This window comes from Scardinius erythrophthalmus (genome assembly GCF_964197995.2).
Source record: "Scardinius erythrophthalmus genome assembly, chromosome: 15".
NCBI classification, from domain to species: domain Eukaryota; kingdom Metazoa; phylum Chordata; class Actinopteri; order Cypriniformes; family Leuciscidae; genus Scardinius; species Scardinius erythrophthalmus.
The window spans coordinates 12689258-12709348 of record NC_138235.1 but is presented as its reverse complement, the minus strand read 5'-3'; the positions used below and the strand labels follow the sequence as shown (position 1 = coordinate 12709348).

The 20091-nt window shown below is 41.6% G+C and overlaps 1 protein-coding gene across 5 annotated transcripts in view; it reads right to left on the bottom strand.

Annotated features, from left to right (window-relative positions):
* Nucleotides 1-20091, bottom strand: part of cdh26.2 (cadherin 26, tandem duplicate 2) — a 39059-nt gene that overhangs the window by 10412 nt on the left and 8556 nt on the right. For 2 of the 5 annotated variants that reach the window (XM_081385793.1, XM_081385794.1), the window contains exons 2-11: nt 16798-16914; nt 16499-16654; nt 16260-16404; nt 13067-13260; nt 2763-2894; nt 2479-2661; nt 1881-2200; nt 1629-1771; nt 628-852; nt 238-459 (exon numbers count right to left, since the gene is read on the bottom strand). In XM_081385793.1, coding sequence (XP_081241919.1) covers nt 238-459; nt 628-852; nt 1629-1771; nt 1881-2200; nt 2479-2661; nt 2763-2894; nt 13067-13260; nt 16260-16404; nt 16499-16654; nt 16798-16914 — 1837 coding nt within the window. The remainder of the gene's footprint in view (nt 1-237; nt 460-627; nt 853-1628; nt 1772-1880; nt 2201-2478; nt 2662-2762; nt 2895-13066; nt 13261-16259; nt 16405-16498; nt 16655-16797; nt 16915-20091) is intronic. The other 3 variants (XM_081385795.1, XM_081385796.1, XM_081385797.1) reach the window with 3 other exon arrangements.

Here is a 20091-nt window from a genome sequence, read left to right as displayed (position 1 = left end):
CGTGATTCTCATAAGTGTACGCTAGTGCACAAACTTTTCCACTAAAGCATATGTCATTCAAAAAACGGTTTCTATAGGTTTCCACAGCATTTTTTGTTGTTGTTTTACCACACCTTTAATGGTTGGATTGACTTGTACAGAATGAGGGGTTTTTAGTATTATGAAACTGTTTGCAAAATCCTTCATCATCTATAAGGACTGTTAATACCATCAACAAATTGTAAATCACTGCATTACCTATGAAGATCAGAACTGTAAGAACAACGATCCAGGCTGCAGCAGGTCCCATTTGAGCCATCCGAGTCATCCTGACATGGCAGTTGTGAGCTATAGAGCAGTCACACACTGTGACCGACAGGTTTTGGATGGAGGACAATCCCTGCTGGTCTGATATTTTGATCTGGAGGAGGTGATGACCTGAATACACACTGTGTTCCTTTACAAGACTCACCGTTATGCCTTCAAGAGAAAATATGTGTTAGTATTACTGCTAAAAGATACAGAAACACAACCTCAAAGAGATGGTGGAAGAGTGCTGTCTTTCTAAGAGATCTCTGGCATTATTTGACATTGAGTGAGGAATTGTGTAGGGTGGACTGGGATGAGTGAAGTAGAAGGTGACATTACCATGGGTTGGTTCAACTCTCCATTTGTCCTTAGCATCTCCTAAAAGCTCATAGTGGAAAGGTGAACTGTATGGAGGAAGGTCCAGGTCTACAGCTGTGATATTGGCCACTGTGGGCTCTGTATCCAGGCATATGCTGACTGTGTTCACTTCCAGCATTGGTTCGTTATCATTTTGATCATTCAGGTGAATAAATAGAGTTCCGGTGCCTGTCAGCGGTGGGACACCTGCCAATTTGAAACATGGGGTAAACAGAAATTAATTTGGAGTACAAAACACGATAATGCCATCCATGATCATTCATGAGCTTAGCTTTCTTCATTATGATAAGAGGACAGTTGTATCACCATAACATTTCTGACACTGACTTTGCCATTATCGTAAGTCTGGTTACACAAGACTAACTGGCTAGCTTCATTTTCCGCTAGACAGATGTTAATGTTCTGCTCTGTGAGGTTAATTACTTAATTAAATTTAATTTGTAAATAAGTTTGTAAATGAAGTAAAATAACTTCTTTGTCCAGGTATACTTCAGAATATGAGAATATCTATAATAGTAAGAGGTACATTACTGTTGAAAAGTTTGTGGTCAGTCAGATTTCTCTTAAGTCTGTTATGCTCACCAAGGCTACGTTTATTCGATCAGAAATACAGTAAAAGCAGTAGCATAAGCAATAATATTCCAATTTATCCATGTGATGCAACGCTGTAATTATAGCATCATTACTCCAGTCTTCAGTGTCACATGATCCTTCAGAAATCATTTTAATATGAAACATTTCTGATTATTATCAATGTTGAAAACCGTTGTGCTGCCTAATATTTTTGTGGAAACAGTGATAACTTTTTCAGGATTATTTGATGAAAAGTTCAAAAGAACAGCATTTATTTGAAATAGAAATCTTTTAGAAAACAACAAAAATGTATTTACTGTCACTTTGGATCAATTAAATGCATCTTTTCTGAATAAAAGTATTAATTTCTTTAAAAACCATCATCTTACCATCATCCACAGCATATAGGGTTGCTCTATAGGTGCTGTTTATCCCAAACAGCGACTCTCTGTCCAGAATTTTATTTGTGGATACTAGTCCAGTCTTTGCATCAACAGTTATCCATCCATCAATATCTTTACCTTTAACAAATCTGAGAACCAAACAAACACCAGATGAATTCACCTGTGTTTATATGTGATCCTGTACCTCCAATAAACTACAGTGGCATTAGTTTTACACATATTATAAGCTTCTCATACTTAAATGTGTTTGTATGGCTTCCATCCATGTCTTTAGCTGTGAAGGTTGTAAGACTTGTTCCTGCTGCTATGTTCTCCATTATGTGAACGTGTTTAACAGGGGGTATAAATACCGGAGGGTCGTTGACATCTTCAACATAAATGGTCACTGGAATGGTATTATAGAGGTTTTCAACACTCATGCCAGAGTTTTGGGGTATAACGTCGACCTCCCACTTGGCATTCTCTACTTGCTTTTTGACCTTACATGAAAAGTAAGGAAGTTCATTCTGCACACTGATGGATAGATTTTGGTATGTTTGCTCCTCGTAGTCCATTTGCTAGGTGTTTGGAATTAGCCGAAAAATAAAGAGAGTTCAGAGAAGTGTCAACATGAATGTATGCATACATATTTTCATATCTTTTTTTATGTCAAAATAGCTCCAATCCCAGCAGAGGCAACAATATAACGACAAGGTATTTCAGTGCAAACTGGTTCTGGCGCAATCGAAACATTTTCTCTGTTTGTTTGAGCATCATAACCAGCCTAAACCAGCAACACTGACTCAACCTTTGGGCACGCTGACTTACACAATAAAAACGTCAACCATATGCCTACCTTAACAACTGTTAAAACCCCCTCGTTTGTTTTAGGGTCTGTTTCAATTTTGAACTGCTCTTTTTTATCTCCATGGATAGTGTATTTGGCTTTCCAGGCTTTTGAACCACGGGTGTCTTTGTCTGTTACTTGCAGTCGCAGAACTTCAACCCCAGTTTCTCGCTCCTTGACCTTCCCAGGTCCCTGAAACACAAGTCAAATATTTGGTTGGGTTTTATAGAACAATATGTCTACCATTAAAAAGCATCAAAACTTGGAAACTTCCAGTCCAATATGAAACCTACTGTTTTGCCAGAGAACTCTGGAAGATTGTTGTTTTTGTCCAAAATATTGATTATCACTGTACTTGTACTTGATAATTGTATCTTTTCCCCTTTGTCCTTTGCTTCAACCAGGATTGTATATTTCTGAGCTTTCTGGAAAAGATTAATTTAGTAGAAGATTTCTTGTGTAGGAATTGTGACATGTTTATAAAGCACAAAAAGCAATGCATGTTCCATCTGAAAGGAATAACAGGTAAAGGTACAAAAGTAGCTTATTATTACCAATGAAAGAAATTAGTTCCCTTTCAGTTGCTCACGTTCGACGTAACTTCGACGTGACAACGTAATTGGGATCACTTCAGAGAGCCCTATCAACTTCGAGTATCTACAGAACAAGCCAATGAACGTTGGCGTGCGTGAACGCGTCACGCGCCCCCGCCCCGCCGTGCGGGTATAAACAGGAAGCGGGCGCACGCACACATTGTCTTTCACTTCGGAGCCGAGCTTTTGCTTTCACTTCCGAACTCTACAGGAAAAGACTGCCTTTGAAAACGAGAAGAGGACTCTCCTTGTGTTGGTGTGATGGCGCGATCAGCGGTGGCCGCGAGCACTGCAGCTCACAACTAATGTTTTCACAGCACTATTGTTCTGTGTTTGTGTGTGTGTATGTCGGTTCGGTGGGCGTTTCCCCGCGTGTTCATTCACACCGCGTCTTTTTCAAGATGTCATTCCGCTTGTGCGTTTCTGGATGCCGTCGTTCCCTGGCGCCAGCAGATGGCCACAGTAGTTGCCTCTCGTGTTTGGGCATTCAACACGCTGAGGCAGCTTTTTTGGATAGTTCATGTTCCTATTGCGGGAATATGACTATCGCAGCGCTTAGATCGAGACTCGCTTACCTCAAGGGAGGTGCAGTCCCCTCGCCTATGCCCCGATCTAGTGTCTATTCTACCCCGCAGAATAGACCTACTTCGGTGCATGACCAGGGTGATCTGAGGATTACCGTGAGGGCTTCCCCGTCGAGTCATCCTCCGCGGGCCCCTCATGCCTCACAAGCGCTGTCGCCATTGGGGCTCCTTAGTGAATGTCTTGGTCCTTCTCCGGAACGGCCAACCGTTTCCTTTGGGGCTCCAGCTGATGATCAGATGTCGATCGCAGCATCAGAGGGGGAGCTTCAGTCCTCTGGAGATGAAGACTCAGCTGCATTGCCCCCCTTGGGGTGTGTAGCGTTGTCCGAGACAGATCCAGAATAGACGGCTATGCTTTCCCGGGCCGCCGAGAAGGTTGGGCTTGCGTGGAACCCTCCACCACGTCCCGAACCTTCTCAGACGCAGAACAGCGGCCCCACTGAAACTGTTTCAGAGGCTCCTGGGGCATATGGCATCTGCAGCCGCGGTTACGCCGCTCGGATTGCTTCATATAAGGCCGCTCCAACACTGGCTCCACGATCGAGTCCCGAGATGGGCATGGCAGAGAGGCTCGTGCCGGGTCCAAGTGACTCCGCACTGTCGCCAAACTCTCAGCTTGTGGTCGGACCCTTCGTTCCTGCGGGCAGGTGTTCCCCTGGAACAAGTGTCCAGGCACTCTGTGGTCTCCACAAATGCCTCTACCACCGGCTGGGGGGCCACGTACAACGGGCATGCAGCTTCAGGTCTGTGGACGGGGCCTCAACTGCATTGGCACATCAACTGCCTCGAGTTGTTAGCAGTACATCTTGCACTGAGCGGTTGCAAAATGCTGCTACTAGGCAAGCACGTACTGGTCCGTATGGACAGCACTGCGACCGTTGCGTACATCAACCGCCAGGGTGGTCTACGCTCCCGCCGCATGTCACAACTCGCCCGCCATCTCCTCCTCTGGAGTCAGAAGCATCTGAGGTCGCTTCGTGCCGTGTACATTCCGGGCCTGCTCAATCGTGCAGCCGACGAGCTCTCACGACAGCAGGTGCTACCGGGAGAATGGCGACTCCATCCCCAGGTGGTCCAGACCTGTTTGCCGCCCCAGACACGTCTCACTGCCAGTTGTTCTATTCCCTGACCGAGGGGACCCTCGGCACGGATGCTCTGGCACACAGCTGGCCCCGGGGCCTTCAAGTATGCGTTTCCCCCAGTGAGCCTTCTTGCACAGACCTTGTGCAAAGTCAGGGAGGACGAGGAGCAGGTCTTGTTAGTTGCGCTGTATTGGCCCAACCGGACCTGGTTCCCGGAACTAGTGCTCCTCACGACAGCCCGTCCCTTAGTAGGGAGGTTAAGTGACTTTTGACTTCAAGTCATGATGCAAAGGTCCCCTTTGGTATGGAAGTACCTTAGGGCCATAGAAATAAATTTATCCTAAGACACACGTGAGATCACATTTTGTATCTTATATACGCACATTTTTTAAAAATGGCCGCCGACCATACTTGAGAGGCCCATATCTTTGCTTCTGTTATAGCTATAATGACAAATTTGGTATCAACGTGTACATTTTTGGGGTCAAGGAGTCCAATAAAATAGGTTCCAAGACTAAAAAACAATAATGTTGTCCTTACCATGACAATTGGAGGTGAAGTATGCAATTTTTTATTAAAAAACACATGCCAAACACACAGTGTTTCGTGGGAGGTGGGAGGTTTTTTCCTAAAATGTTTGATTTTGACATCTTAATTTCAAAAGGCTATATCTTAAAAGTGATAAAAGATAGAGACTTTCTGTAAATTAGAGAAATATTAAGGAAGACCCAAAGTTTATGTAGGGATTACATTTCCCCATCTAATTTGCATATTATGACGTCATTATGGTGGCGGCCATCTTGGATTATAGAATTCTCATGAAAAGTCACGTTTAAATGATAAAATGATCAAATGCAGCACTTCTTTCCCCCCAAAATGTCCCTCACCTTCTGTATGCTATATTGCACAATACTGAATGCTCAGGTAAATAGTAAGTAGTAAACAAACTGTGTAAATCATTACTAATAAATGGTAGAAACAAACCGAATGCAAGTAGCGGTTGGCCTTTTGCTGTAGAGATTTTCTATTTACTACATATAGTAAATCATCCTCATTGGCCAAGTACTCAAAAGCCGGCATTCCCATCAGCTTGCGATAGACTATGCATAATAGCCCCTCTGCCCAGTGTCACACCGTCTCTGCTCCTGCTGGGAGCAGCACGGCCAGATCTGCCTCGCGCACGCGCCGAGTGTGCACAGCTCGGACTACTGTCATTGTCATTGCGACTCCCCACCCTGCCTCCACCTTGCCCCCTAACTGTCCTATGAATACTTCGACCTCGTCTAACATACCCAGTGGCATTAGACAAACAAAGTCTCCACCACAATACTGTCGCCACGATTGTGGAGAGGCACACACGGTAAAAATCTCCCGCCTCGTTCCCCACAACACTAACACGCCTGCTAACTTCGCGATGAACACTCCGACCCCGAGAAACATTGTTCCCACCACTGACATTGGGTAAAGGACCATCTAAATTGGGCAAAGGATTCACCGTTTGTGCTTGGTGTAGGGCTATACTTTCACTTTCAGAATCAGGCAGATATTCCCCTTCATAATCAGGGTCCACGAATAGAAGACCCAACACTTCATTGCGGGTAAGCTTTATTGATGCCATTAGATATAATAATAATAATAATAATAATAATAATAATAATATAATGCAAATACTCGCTGACGTTGACAATATTGCTCTGATAAAATGGCTCACTCGCACACTAGCTCCGCTTTTGTTCGCACTGATTCAATGCACTCTAGCTCGAAGATTTTGTATAGAAGCATGACGTTTTTTTGAGTCGCGGATGAAGTATGACATGTCTGCCATCTAATGGAGGGTAGGTTGAACGAAATTTGACACCCTATTTGACAAAATCGGCCGTTTTATTCAGTGGACTGCCTGAGGTGGGACCACGACACCAATCTGCTCCTAGTGACTGATCACTGAATTCGCTATATCTATGCTAAATGTTTTCAAGTGGTCATATGACACACATTCCTCTTTTATGCATGGCCTCCACCAGATATCTACTACCACTTTGCTGGTGTAGTTTCATTGCCAGATATAGCGAAGCTGGTGTTTCCCTCTCTCTTATGTGACGAGGAACACTGCCATGTTTCTTGGATCTGCATCTTACAGAGTTGAAAATTATTTGCTGCCCAATGGATGTTGCAGCCTGGAACTTCTCAGGTCCAGGAGGTGGCTGATCAATACCTGATCCATCAAGAAGCATGTGTAAGAACGATCTCAGCATGGGAGGGATAGAATCAGCTTCACAGGAAGTTGAGAAGGCACCTGTAAAAGCATGCTTCATGGGGAGATACTCTTGCCGAAGGATTTTGGCTGCTTTGAAGATGATGGAGACATCGGTAGAAGTGTTGTTTTTCATGTTAGCAACAGCTTTGCTCAGGTCATCATCAAATACAATGGACCAGACACGATTTATTTGTACTGATCTGATGTCAGGAATCAGGCGTTCAATATCCTTCCGAAGGCGTGTGGTGTTGCATTTGATGTTTGGAAATCCAAGATCAGCAATGCGCTCGTCATAGAGGGCTGTCAAGTCAGACATTGCCAGTGATTCCCCTGAGCAACGATAGTCCATGATGTATTCGAGCAACTCATTGAGGACATGTGCTCTGATGACCTGAGTTGCATTACTTTCAGTTGAGTCACATCCAACAGTTTCTGCTTTTCTATAGAGCCTAGTCAGGCATGGACGATGATAAACAGCATTAATAGCAACCATGTCACCAGCAGCTAGTTCAGCCAATAGATGCCTGTCACCCACCACCTGAGCACATTCTTTCACTTTTCTATCCAAGCCAAGGGTGGCAGCCCTCCTCAGTTCCTTTTTTTTGCCCACTTCACCACAGAAGAGACACAGTTTATCAAATGGTTCACATGATGATGTTGAGGGTCTGGGTAAAGCGAGTGTGGTGGACTTGTCACTCATGCGCCATGTTTTTACTGGACTCACAGACTCTTCATGCTTTTCATGCCCGATAGGACTCCTTCTTCAGCTTGACGGCATCCCTTACTTCTGGTGTCCACCACCGGGTTCGGGGATTGCCTCCTCGACAGGCACCTGAGACCTTACAGCCACAGCTCCGAGCGGCCGCTTCGACAATGGAGGTGGAGAACATGGTCCACTCGGACTCAATATCTCCAGCCTCCCTCGGGATCCGGTCGAAGCTCCACCGGAGGTGGGAGTTGAAGATCTCTCTGACAGGAGACTCGGTCAAACGTTCCCAGCAGACAGTACGCTTGGGTCTGTCGAGTCTGTCCAGCTTCCTCCCCCGCCATCGGATCCAACTCACCACCAGGTGGTGATCAGTTGACAGCTCCACCCCTCTCTTTACCCTCTCTTGGAGTGTCCAAAACATACGGCCGCAGGTCAGATGAAATGACCACAAAGTCGATCATCGACCTACGGCCTAGGGTGTCCTGGTGCCACATGCACTGATGGACACCCTTATGCTTGAACATGGTGTTCGTTATGGACAAACTGTAACTAGCACAGAAGTCCAATAACTGAACACTGCTCGGGTTCAGATCAGGGGGGCCGTTCCTCCCAATCACGCCACTCCAGGTGTCACTGCCACTGCCCACGTGGGCATTGAAGTCCCCCAGTAGAACGACGGAGTCCCCAGTTGGAGCACTTTCCAGCACCCCTCCCAGAGACCCAAAGAAGGCCGGGTACTCTGCACTGCCGTTTGGCCCGTAGGCACACACGACAGTGAGAGACCTATCCCCGACCCGAAGGCGCAGGGAAACGACCCTCTCGTTCACCGGGGTGAACTCCAACACATGGCGGCTGAGCTGGGGGTCTATAAGCAAACCTACACCAGCCCGCCACCTCTCACCATGGGCAACTCCAGAGTGGTGAAGAGTCCATCCTCTCTCGAGGAGTGTGGTTCCAGAGCCCAAGCCGTGCGTAGAGGTGATCCCGACTATCTCTAGTCGGAACCTCTCAACCTCACGCACAATCTCAGGCTCCTTCCCCGCCAGTGAGGTGACGTTTCACGTCCCTAGAGCTAGCTTCCATGTCCAGGGATCGGGTTGTCGAGGCCCCCGCCTTCGACTGCCGCCCGATCCTCTCAGCACTGACCCCCTTGCGGTCCCTCCTGCAGGTGGTGAGCCCATGGGAAGGCGGCCCCACGTCACTCCTTCGGGTTGAGCCCGGCCGGACCCCGTGGGGGGAGGCCCGGCCACCAGGCGCTCGCATACGAGCCCCAACCCCGGGCCTGGCTCCAGGGTGGGGCCCCGGCTGCGCCATACCGTGCGACGTCACGGTCCTCGGTTTAAGAGGGATCTTTTTTCAATCTTTAGGGCGGACTGACATAGGAAGCATAAACTCCAGTCACGGCATTCCATTATGGCTAATATGAAAAAAGAAATTAAGTTGCTTTAACATCATAAGAGAGATAATATAAGCATTAACAAGCATTCGCAAAAGTAAAAAATATCAAATAATGAAGCTAGCTAACTAGCTAGCAACATGTAGGCTATGTGCTTGCTTCAATAAAAATGACACTAACTAGTCACTAGCTAGTTATGATGAAGCTAACTAGTTACTAGCGACCTAGTTATAATGAAGCTAACTAGTTACTAGCTAGCTAGTTACTAGTTATCTAACATTAAAAGCATTTTTCTATTTAATGAGGAAGTCATACGAACCTCAAAGTGTTAACCTGTCACCTCTGACCTTCAACAGCTGTCACAGCTCCTGGTGCAGATGGGATGTGTTGTTTGGGAAAGCATGACCTGATCGTCAGGTTCCTGAGGGGAGCGAGGAGACACCCACTCCTAGAACGCAAAGCCTCAGGACCTCAGATCAGCTCTTCGTCTGTTACGGAGGCCAGCAGAAAGGGAAGGCTGTCTCCAAGCAGAGGGAGGCCCACTGGATAGTGGATGCCATCGCCTTGGCTTACGAAGCCCAAGGCGTGCCCTGCCCGCCTGGGTTGAAAGCCCACTCCACTAGGAGTGTCGCTTCTTCCTGGGCGCTGGCACACGGCGCCTCGCTGACAGACATCTGTAGAGCTGCGGGCTGGGCGACACCTAACACGATCGCTAGGTTTTATAGCTTACGGGTTGAGCCGGTTTCTTCCTGTGTGCTCACTTCTACTAGCCGGTAACACCGAAGTTCCCACTCTAGTGTCGGCTTGCTGCGCCACTCCCTTCCTAGGAACGAATACGTGCGCTTTTTACTCCAGTCGAGTTCCCCATGGGCGAACCCTGTGAGTTCCTCCGCACCCCTTCGGCAGTCGGACGTTGCGGAGCGTCCGATGCCAGGCCTAGTGTTCGTATGCTTGTGTAACTTGTGCTAGGCTGGGTTCCATATGTGCGATCCCTGCGGCGATCCCATATGTGTATTCTTCCACGACCAGCTCCCTGCGGTGAGCCCGTGTCTTCCCTTGGCAGAGTCTGCTCTGCCGTCACTGTCCGGTGTGTCTCCCCCTTCTGGTGGAGCCACCCCAGTGACATTCCATATGTTGCACTGCCCCTTCAGCAACCGTGGCGTTATCCATGGGATCCCAATTACGTCGTCACGTCGACGTTACGTCGAACGTGAGCGACTGAAAGGGAACGTCTCGGTTACTAATAATAATTCATTACATTTATATAGCGCTTTTTCTCGGCACTCAAAGCGCTTTACATAAAAGGGGGGATCTCCTCAACCACCACCAATGTGCAGCATCCACCTGGATGATGCGACGGCAGCCATATTGCGCCAGAACGCCCACCACACACCAGCTTATTGGTGGAGAGGAGACAGAGTGATGAGAGTGATCCCCAATCAGTATTTGGGGATGATTAGGAGGCCATGATGGACAGAGGCCACTGGGCAAATTTGGCCAGGATGCCGGGGTTAACCCTCAGAGGTCGGAGATCACGCCGGCGTGATCTGCTCGCTTTTTTCCTTATGAGTTGAATTGAGACCCAAAATACTCTTTTGACTTTGATTTTACAAAACAAGTTTCATACATCAATCGATTCTGTTAAATGTGTATTATTTTTGTGTATACTCACAATAAAAACAAAGTGTTGTGCTTTTTGCCAAATAAAGAAAAATAAACGTGATGCGAGTTCTGCCTTCTATCTGCCAGTGTCGTCCATTCTGAAACGCGTCCGAAAATGAACAATAACTCAGCGAATACTCAGTCAAACAGGCATACAGTCACACAGGCATGAAGCTTGAATTCTCTTCTCTTAAATGAAGTAATTTATATAAAAAACAAATATTCTCATGTTGTGAAATCTGTATTAAAAGAGAGCGATTCCAGTCGACCTCATTAGAGCTAATTCAAATGTAATGTGACTCCGCCTACGGAGAGCGCGCACTATTCAAACGCAAATGAATGAGGCAATCCAAGCAAACCTGTGAACGCCCACATATCAGTTTATTCAGATCATTACTTTAACACCGTCTCAGCAGCGCTGTGAGCAATAACAATAATGAAAAAAGTACCTCAGAAGTGCGGGTATATCGAGGAGCGAGCTGAGGAATACTGTAAGTTTTTTTTTCTTCTCACGTGAATCGGGTTTCTGTTTTTAATGAATGAACGGCAGAGATGCGCGCTGTTTACCACAGCTCGCAAAAAGACAGTTTAAATTTAAATCGCGTTTGTGAATGAATGATGATGTTTTAGCAAACTGTATTACTATACTGAGATGAGTAAAAATCGACTGAAATATGTTGAAATAAAATGTAGGCTATTTGTATAAGCAATACGTATTAAACTGCAAATTAACATTTATATGCCCTAATATTTCATAAAAACAACGTTACAGTCAGGCGAAAAATGAAAGACAACATTTTGTTGACTAGATTTGAGTACAGTTTTTACTGTAGAATATACTGAATATATATATCAAATAAGCTTTTGTTTAGCAATTTTTATATATATATATATATAAAATAAAGTCATCAACTAAGATGTTAGCTGTTCCAATTTTGGCTATATTCAAACTAATGAATACATAGATAGGCCTAAAATGTAGGCCTATAATCTTTTTTTTTTTTTTTACAAAGAAAGAGTACACTTGAAATATTGTTGAAATTTTAATTATTGTTGTAATTGTAACCTTTTTAATAAAATAGCAAAACATATTTACAAGATAGATGTAAGCAAAATCTTAAATGGTCAATATAAGTCTTCTTCTAATTTTTTGTCCTTGCATTGTGGCTCAGTCAGTCAGAGTCACACCTGAATGAATGGCTAATTATGCAGAGTCATTATGCATAATGGCTGGGACATTTTGTATTCCAAGGTGTAAACCACTCCTCGTTCACGCCCACTCGCATAATGGCTTTCCAAGCAAAACCTGTTTTACATCAATTTAAATCAATGTATTGTTTTATCTGAACGATAAAGCAAGACTATTTTCACATAATTTTGAAGCCAGAACTCGAAGGAAGAACATCCATTTCTCAAAAGTCTTATTCATGCATATTTATTATGAGTTTTGAGGTCTTCTTTCAGCAACTTTCATTTTTAATTTTTTCAATAACCACGCATAAGCATTATTCTCTTAAAAATAAAAAAATATACATGCATGGTGATCACATATTTTGGTAGCCCTGTTTGTGCTATATAGAGTGAATTTACACCTTTGCCATTAACATGTTTATAAATAACTGAAAAAAGCACAAATGTCAGAGCATGTCAGAACACCTCCAGTGCCCAGAAAACACCTCAGACTCCAGAGGGTTAAACCCTACTCTTTCGAAAGACATCTTGGGATTTTTAATGACCACAGAGAGTCAGGACCTCGGTTTTACGTCTCATCCGAAGGACGGTGCTCTTTGACAGTATAGTGTCCCCGTCACTACACTGGGGCATTAGGACCCACACAGACCACAGGGTGAGCACCCCCTGCTGGCCTCACTAACACCTCTTCCAGCAGCAACCTGGTTTTCTCAGGAGGTCTCCCATCCAGGTACTGACCAGGCTCAGCCCTGCTTAGCTTCAGTGGGCAACCAGTCTTGGGCTACAGGGTGACATGGCTGCTGGCTATGTAACCCTCGTTCCCTGAAGGAGGGAAAGGCAGATGTAATGTCCCGTCGCCACCGTTGCTGACCATCACTGCATAGCCGTCACAAATCTCGGCTCCTCAGCGAAAAACAATGTGTGTGTGCGCCCGCTTCCTGTTTATACCCGCGCGGGGGCGCGTGACGCGTTCACACACGCCAACGTTCATTGGCTTGTTCTGTAGATACTCGAAGTTGATAGGGCTCTCTGAAGTGATCCCAATTACGTTGTCACGTCGACGTTACATCTCCCGTTCGCTCCTTCAGGGAACGAGGGTTACATTAGTAACCGAGACGTTTCTTACCTCATAGTTCAAACACCCATTAAAATAAACGTGCCCGAATTGTTGCTGTTGCTGATTTACATCTTTTTGCTGCTGAATATAAAATTTAACATTGTCTGGTGTTGGTGTGACAAACTTGATTGTTAAATCAAATGTTCCATTGTTTGTTCTTGAATCATCTTCATCAAATGCCAGTACTGTCACTACTGTTTCACCTAGAAAAAAAGTGCTAGATGAATGTAAAGTAGTTTCTTCACCCTCAAAGAATTTATTCAATATTTAAGAATATTTCACCCAGTCCTTATTTATTCACCCTTATGTTGTTTCAAACCTGTATGCTGTTTTTACTACTGTATTACAGAATCCGATCCTATCTGTTTAATAACCATGGTCATTTTTACTTAGAAAATAGAACTTTACACTTTATTATAAGTTTCTTTAACAATAGCTGGGCGTGAGAAACCGACCAAAATAAGTTGTTTAGGGGCTATTCATTAAAGGTGCCATTACATGGATTATTTTATTATTTTATAATGTTTCCTGAGGTGCCCTTATAATTTTAGTATGTTTTTTAGATCAAAAATTGTAATAATTTAGAAATAAAAAGCATATTTCCTTGCCTGATTTTAGCCTCTGGTTTGAACACTCTGTTTGAAGGGGCGTGTCTGTGTGAGACTTCAGTGTAAACACCCACTGCTATGATTGACTGCTGTGAGACTTAAGTGTAAACGCCCACTGCTGTGATTGGCTGACATGCTTGCATATGAAATATCTAGCATTATGTGAAACTATCTGGAAAACTTTTACCATTACAGCTATTATACGTTTTTACTATTACAGCTATCGGGATTAACGAATCGTGAGAAGTTTTTTAAGTATTTAGATCTATTCCCATCACATAAAAGGTTGCAGTGATGAGCATTGAGCAGATGACAGCCTGTTGATCGCGTGAAAAAAGATCTTATCATTGCAACACAGTTTCTGTACTCTCATTAATGCTTTCACCAATGCAAACATGAGGTAAGTACAGTAAGAGCTTTGTTGTGCAGTGTAACAGCGTCAGATTTCACAACGAGTTTTGGCAAGTGTCCAGATAAACTCGTGCTGTGTGATTGACAGCTTGGGCGATTGGAAAGGAATTGTTCTTTGATCACTTTCTGTATTTATATTAATCACAGTTTAAGTAAGATTATTTTCATCCTACTAAGAGAAACAATGTGAAGTTGATCGCTACTTCCGTAGTAAATCACTACTTATCGCTTGCTGGAATATAGGTGGAATTGCCCCCTTATTCAGTATGAGACGCTGAGAGAAGCCTGCTTGATATTGTCCCAGATTAGAAAAACAGTCCGTGGTGAAATGGGCAGAGCAAACTAACAACTTCGAATTAAACTGTTGCAGTATCCGATTATAGATAAACATTAACCACGCCTGTTGACAATTGACTGTTGACTGCGCAGTTCCTCCTGGCATTTAACATGGGCTGGTATATGCAAATTTTTGGAGGCGTACATATTAATGATCCCGACTGTGGGATGTTTTTCAAAAATGAGATTTAAATAGGAAGGAGAAAACAATGGTGTTTGAGACTCACTGTATGTCATGTCCATGTACTGAACTTTTGTTATTTAACTATGCCAAGATAAATTCAATTTCAAATAAATTCAATTTCAAATTCTAGGGCACCTTTAAAAATCTTGCTCCCATATCTTGTAATAACTTAAATAATAAGTAAAAAAAAAAAAAAAAAAAAAAAAAAATGTGTCATGTGTAACAATTCTAATTATTTGAAAGAGAAATTTTCTCTAATAAGGGAAAATATTATATAGTGGTCTGCAACGACATTAAAAAAAAAGTCGGTAACACTTTAAAATACGGATCCTTCGTTAATGAATAACTACACAGGAACAAATGAGTAACACAATATTAACAATCTAGTAACTACAATTAACTAACAAGTAACTCTGATTAACGAATTAGTAAGTAATAGCACACGGATTTAAGTGGTAGTTCACTATTATCTAATCAATAACTACTATTTTTTAATACTTCACAAAGAACTACTGAATTTTTTTTACAGATTTAAGTCGTAGTTCACTAATAACTTATCAATAACTACTATTTTTCAATACTTCCCAGAGAAATAATGAAAAAAAAAATCACAATTCATGCAAAACTAATTAATAACTAATGCAGGACAAATTACTAGCACTAGATTAACATTACTGCTAGATACTGTACAGCAATTATAAATATGTAATAGCGTAGTAGCAGACTTATGATTTGGGAAAGCTGTCAATAATTAGCCTATGCACTGCTGTCTTTTAGAGAACTATTCATAAACTAAATAATTTTTAAGAATTGTTTTTATAAATGCACTTGTCTGGAACACTTACCCTGTGGCCGATTTTCCGGCATTCCTCTGGACTGGCTTTGAATAACTAGACTCATCATGGTGAGTACTGGAACATACTGAGTCATCAGCCATCCAAATACCAGTTATTTTATTATTTAACCTACCTCTCAAAATTGTTTTTATGTCTCTTTGCTCATATGTAGATATGTATGTATGTATGTATGTATATATATATATATATATAAGTTGTGTGTGTGTGTGTGTGTGTGTGTGTGTGTGTGTGTGTGTGTGTGTATATATATATATCCTGTGAATGATTAGATGATTCTACCCTTTCGGGTTACCGTAACTACAGCATGGAATCACGATAAATAGTAATGGCTCAAGTGTTACTACATACCTCTATAGGAACTACTAATTATTTGGATCCGTATTCTAAAGTGAAGATCATGTTAACTAACTAGTAATGACTCAATGACAAATTAAGTAATGACAAAAATTGTAGTTATTGATTAGTTATTAGTGAACTACCACTTAAATCTGTAAAAAAATCATTAGTTCTCTGGGAAGTATTAAAAAAAATAGTAGATATTGATTAGTTAATAGTGAACTACCACTTAAATCTGTGTGCTACAGTATTACTTACTAATTCGTTAATCAGAGTTACTTGTTAGTTAACTGTAGTTACTAGATTGTTAACATTGTGTTACTCATTTGTTCCTGTGTAGTTATTCAGTAACGAAGGATCCGTATTTTAAAGTGTTACCAAAAAGTCAAATGCCTTGTTGTGGGTGAACTAATCATTTAATTTTACAATTTCATAAATAAATTAGTGAAGGGCAAACTAAACTGGGTTACCTTGAGAGTGTGACTCATCCACAGTCTCTTGATAGACCGACTGCTGAAATTTTGGAGCTTGATCATTTATGTCCAATATTTGGATATGAACCCCGAGCCTTGTATCCACTTCATTGGTTGATGTGTTTTTTGCTTCAAATGTTGACTGTAATTGAATCCAGCGCATGTCAATGTACAAGCCTTTTTTGCAGTGTATTTACGTGAATTTCAATGCGATTTGTTTATTAGGGAGTACTTACTCTGATAACTTTAATTCCTTGTTTATTTTCAAAGTCCACCTTTCCATGTACTAAAACATTACCTTCTGTATCAATACTGAGAATACCCTTTGGCTCTAAATCCACACCCTGACCTTTTAGATGGTATCTGACTAAATAAGACCTTTCAAGTTCAATCTGAAACACAAACAACATGCACACTTAAATGTTCACATAATCATGCTAGTCCAGTACTTGTACACATATGTAATGTGAAAAACGCTATAAAAATGAAATGGATTTGAACGACAAAAAAGGTAACTGTTTCTAACTCCGCTCACCTTGCCTAGGATATATGGAAATGGTCCAGGGTTTTCTTCCTCAATAGTCAAAGAGTCAATGATCCATGCGCGCTTCTGTCTTCCCCTGTCAGCCCACGCACACACGGTCCAGGTAAACTGAGTTAAACAGAAGAGAAAAAAGAAGTTATAAATAATGTTATGAAAGTTGTTATAAAGGTTATGTCAATGCGTGAATCTCACGAATTCCGGCCATAACATCCTATTTTACCTACATTTTCATTACAATTCAGTGCTGGGTAGATTACTTACAAATTGTAGTCCATCACTGAATACAAATTACATGAAATTTGTTTTTTAGTTAGTAACATAATCTATCACATTACACTTAATATAATCTGATTACTTTTAGGTTACTTTGGACCTAACTCGTTTATCACATTGATTTGAGTAAAATCCTTCATCATGCTGATAAAAAAAAAAAAAAAATACAAAGAGAAAGAAAAATTATTACATTTTCTGTTTTCAACAACATTAAGTGCATGAAACATTACATTACTGCAGGGTTTCCCAAACTATTTGTGAAGAAACTGCAGGGGGTCGTAAACTGATGAAAAGTTAATAACAAATTAAATCTTATGCTAAAATTAAAAGAAATAAAACATATTCAAATTAAAACAATCAAAATGAAGCACTAACTATATTTTATCTGCATTTTTTTCCGGACTCTCAAAAGTCCGTTTAATTATACTTGCCTGACTAGTGGCCTGTCTGTGTTTATTCTGTAAAACTGGAAGACTTTATGAACATAATAGCAATAGTTTTTTTTTTGGATAGGAAAAATTAAAAGATAAAAATAATAATCATAAGTATCACAGTAATCATATAATCAATAAAAAAGTAACTATTTTAAAATGCCATATAATCTAATCCTCTTCAAGGATTTCATTTTTGGAATCTGATTACATAAACCTTAATACAAATACATTCTCTCTCTCTCTCTCTCTCTCTCTCTCTCTCTCTCTCTCTCTCTCTCTCTCTCTCTCTCTCTCTCTCTCTCTCTCTCTCTCTCTCTCCCTTTTAAATTTGTAATGCAGTCCCCAAATTGCTTTGACTACTTTAAATATAAACATTTGGCTGAGAAGATTTTGACAAGCTTATTAAAATAATTTTCATTTATTGCAATAGTCATAGTAATTAAAATATAATTTGCACCAAAGGAGAACTTGTGAAGAGTAAATGATGTGCGCATGTGCTGAGTGAGTGGGCGGAGTTGGCGTCTGAGTGAGTGCGTTTCCAACGGAGTGTGTGAGTTCTCTCTAACTTTTCTATCAGTTGTTGTTGTTTATGGATTTTTGTTTTTTTCTTTTTCTTTATTTTTTGGTTTGTAGTATAAAGAAAGCTATTGAGAACAGTAGTTTTGTGGTACGTGGCCGCCTGCTTTTGCGGGCTGGCATGGCGGTACCGGCGTCGTCGGCTTTTGATAAGCTGAGTAGACGGCATGGGATTAAAGTACTCGTTGAGGCACAATGCTCGGTGGAGCAGTGTAGTTTAGCGGTGCAAAGATTAAAAAAGTCCCAATGCGGTGTAACTCTCCTAGTTTGCAGCATGTGGTATCTTTTAGACGACATTTGTTTATGATTTTAAATAATGAAAATGAAGAACTGAACCTTGTTATGAAATTCAAAGTTGAGAATTTTGATTATGTGATATGTGACTATGTGACTATGTGATTATGTGACGAGCGCGAGTGGGGATAGAGCGCACAATCCCAAACCCGCTGCGGAGAAACACGGTAGTGAAGTTGTGGAGATGATGGATGTGAATACTACAGTGCATGTCGATGTAAATACTGTGGTAAATGATGAGGTAAATACTGTGGTAAATGATGAGGTAAATAATGTGGTAAACGCGGTCGTAGATATTGTTTCAAATGGTGTAGGAAAAGATGAATCAGTAGGCCTACAGGAAAACAAGGTTGCTGCTGGTGTAGCTGAGGCGGGTGGTGATGATTTGGATGTGGTGGAGGATGAATCTTGCTTTAAAACTCCCGCAATTAAGAGAAAGACAAACAAAAGAGGAAAAGGGAAAAAAGCAAAGAAAATGGCAGATCACAGTGGTTTAAATGTTAAGGAGGTTGAGGTCGATTCGGAAACTAGTTGTCCTGATGAATCTGCTCCTGGAAGTGAGAGTGAGTCTTCAGACTCTTCTGTGGCTGTAAGGAGATCTGGAAGAACTGCTTATACGCTGGAGAAAATAAAGACTTTTCTACAGAACACTAAAGGAATGAAAGGGGTGAAAGTAGAAGGTTTTTTCCCAGATAGGCAAAGGCTCTTAGACTCAGCGAAAATTTTGATGAAGGATACAGGGGAGGGTGGATTTACAGAACAAGAAATTTTCAGATTAAAGAAAATACTGCATAAAATTAAACTAATTATGCTTAATGAAGAATTTGAGATTGCTTGAATTTTTTTTCTTCCTTGTTTTTCTTCTCTTTGTTTGTTGTCCTGTGCAGACACTTTCTTCTACTATTATGAGCAGAATTAAAGTAGGTACTTTGAATTTAAATGGAGCAAGGGACGTTCAAAAAAGGGCAATTCTTTTTCATTTGATAAAACAGAAAAAAATCGATGTTATGATGATTCAGGAAACTCATAGCGATTGTGCTAATGAAATTGAATGGAAGAAGGAATGGGAAGGTGAAATTATAATGAGCCATAAAACTGCAGTTAGTGGAAGAGTGGCTGTTCTCTTTCAGAAGAATTTTATGCCAATATCCTATAAAGTTGAAAATGTGGTGGATGGGCATTTAATGATTGTAAGGGCACAGTTTGAGAAGTTAAATTTAGTCTTTATTAACATCTATGCTCCTACTTTAGGGGTAAATAGAGTGGTTCTTTTGAATGAAATTGATACTATACTGTCAAATTGTCAGACTGAAGATTACATGTTTATGGGTGGGGATTTTAATTGTACTGAAAATTACAATTTAGATCGAAATCATTCAGAGCCACACATGCCGTCACAGAGAGCGATGATCAAGCTGAGTAATGCACATGACCTGTGTGATATTTGGAGAGTCTTTAATGGGAATGAGAGGCAATATACCTGGGCACAGACAAGAGAAGATTCTATTTCATTGGCCAGGCTTGACAGATTTTATTGTTTTAAACATCAATTTAATATTGTTAAAAGTTGTGATATTAAATCAGTATGTTTCTCTGATCATTCTATTGTCATTTTTACTGGTTTTATTGCCATTATAAAATCTAAAAGTGCGTATTGGCATCTTAATGTTTCTCTTCTGGAAGATAATTTTTTTAAGGAGGTTTTTTC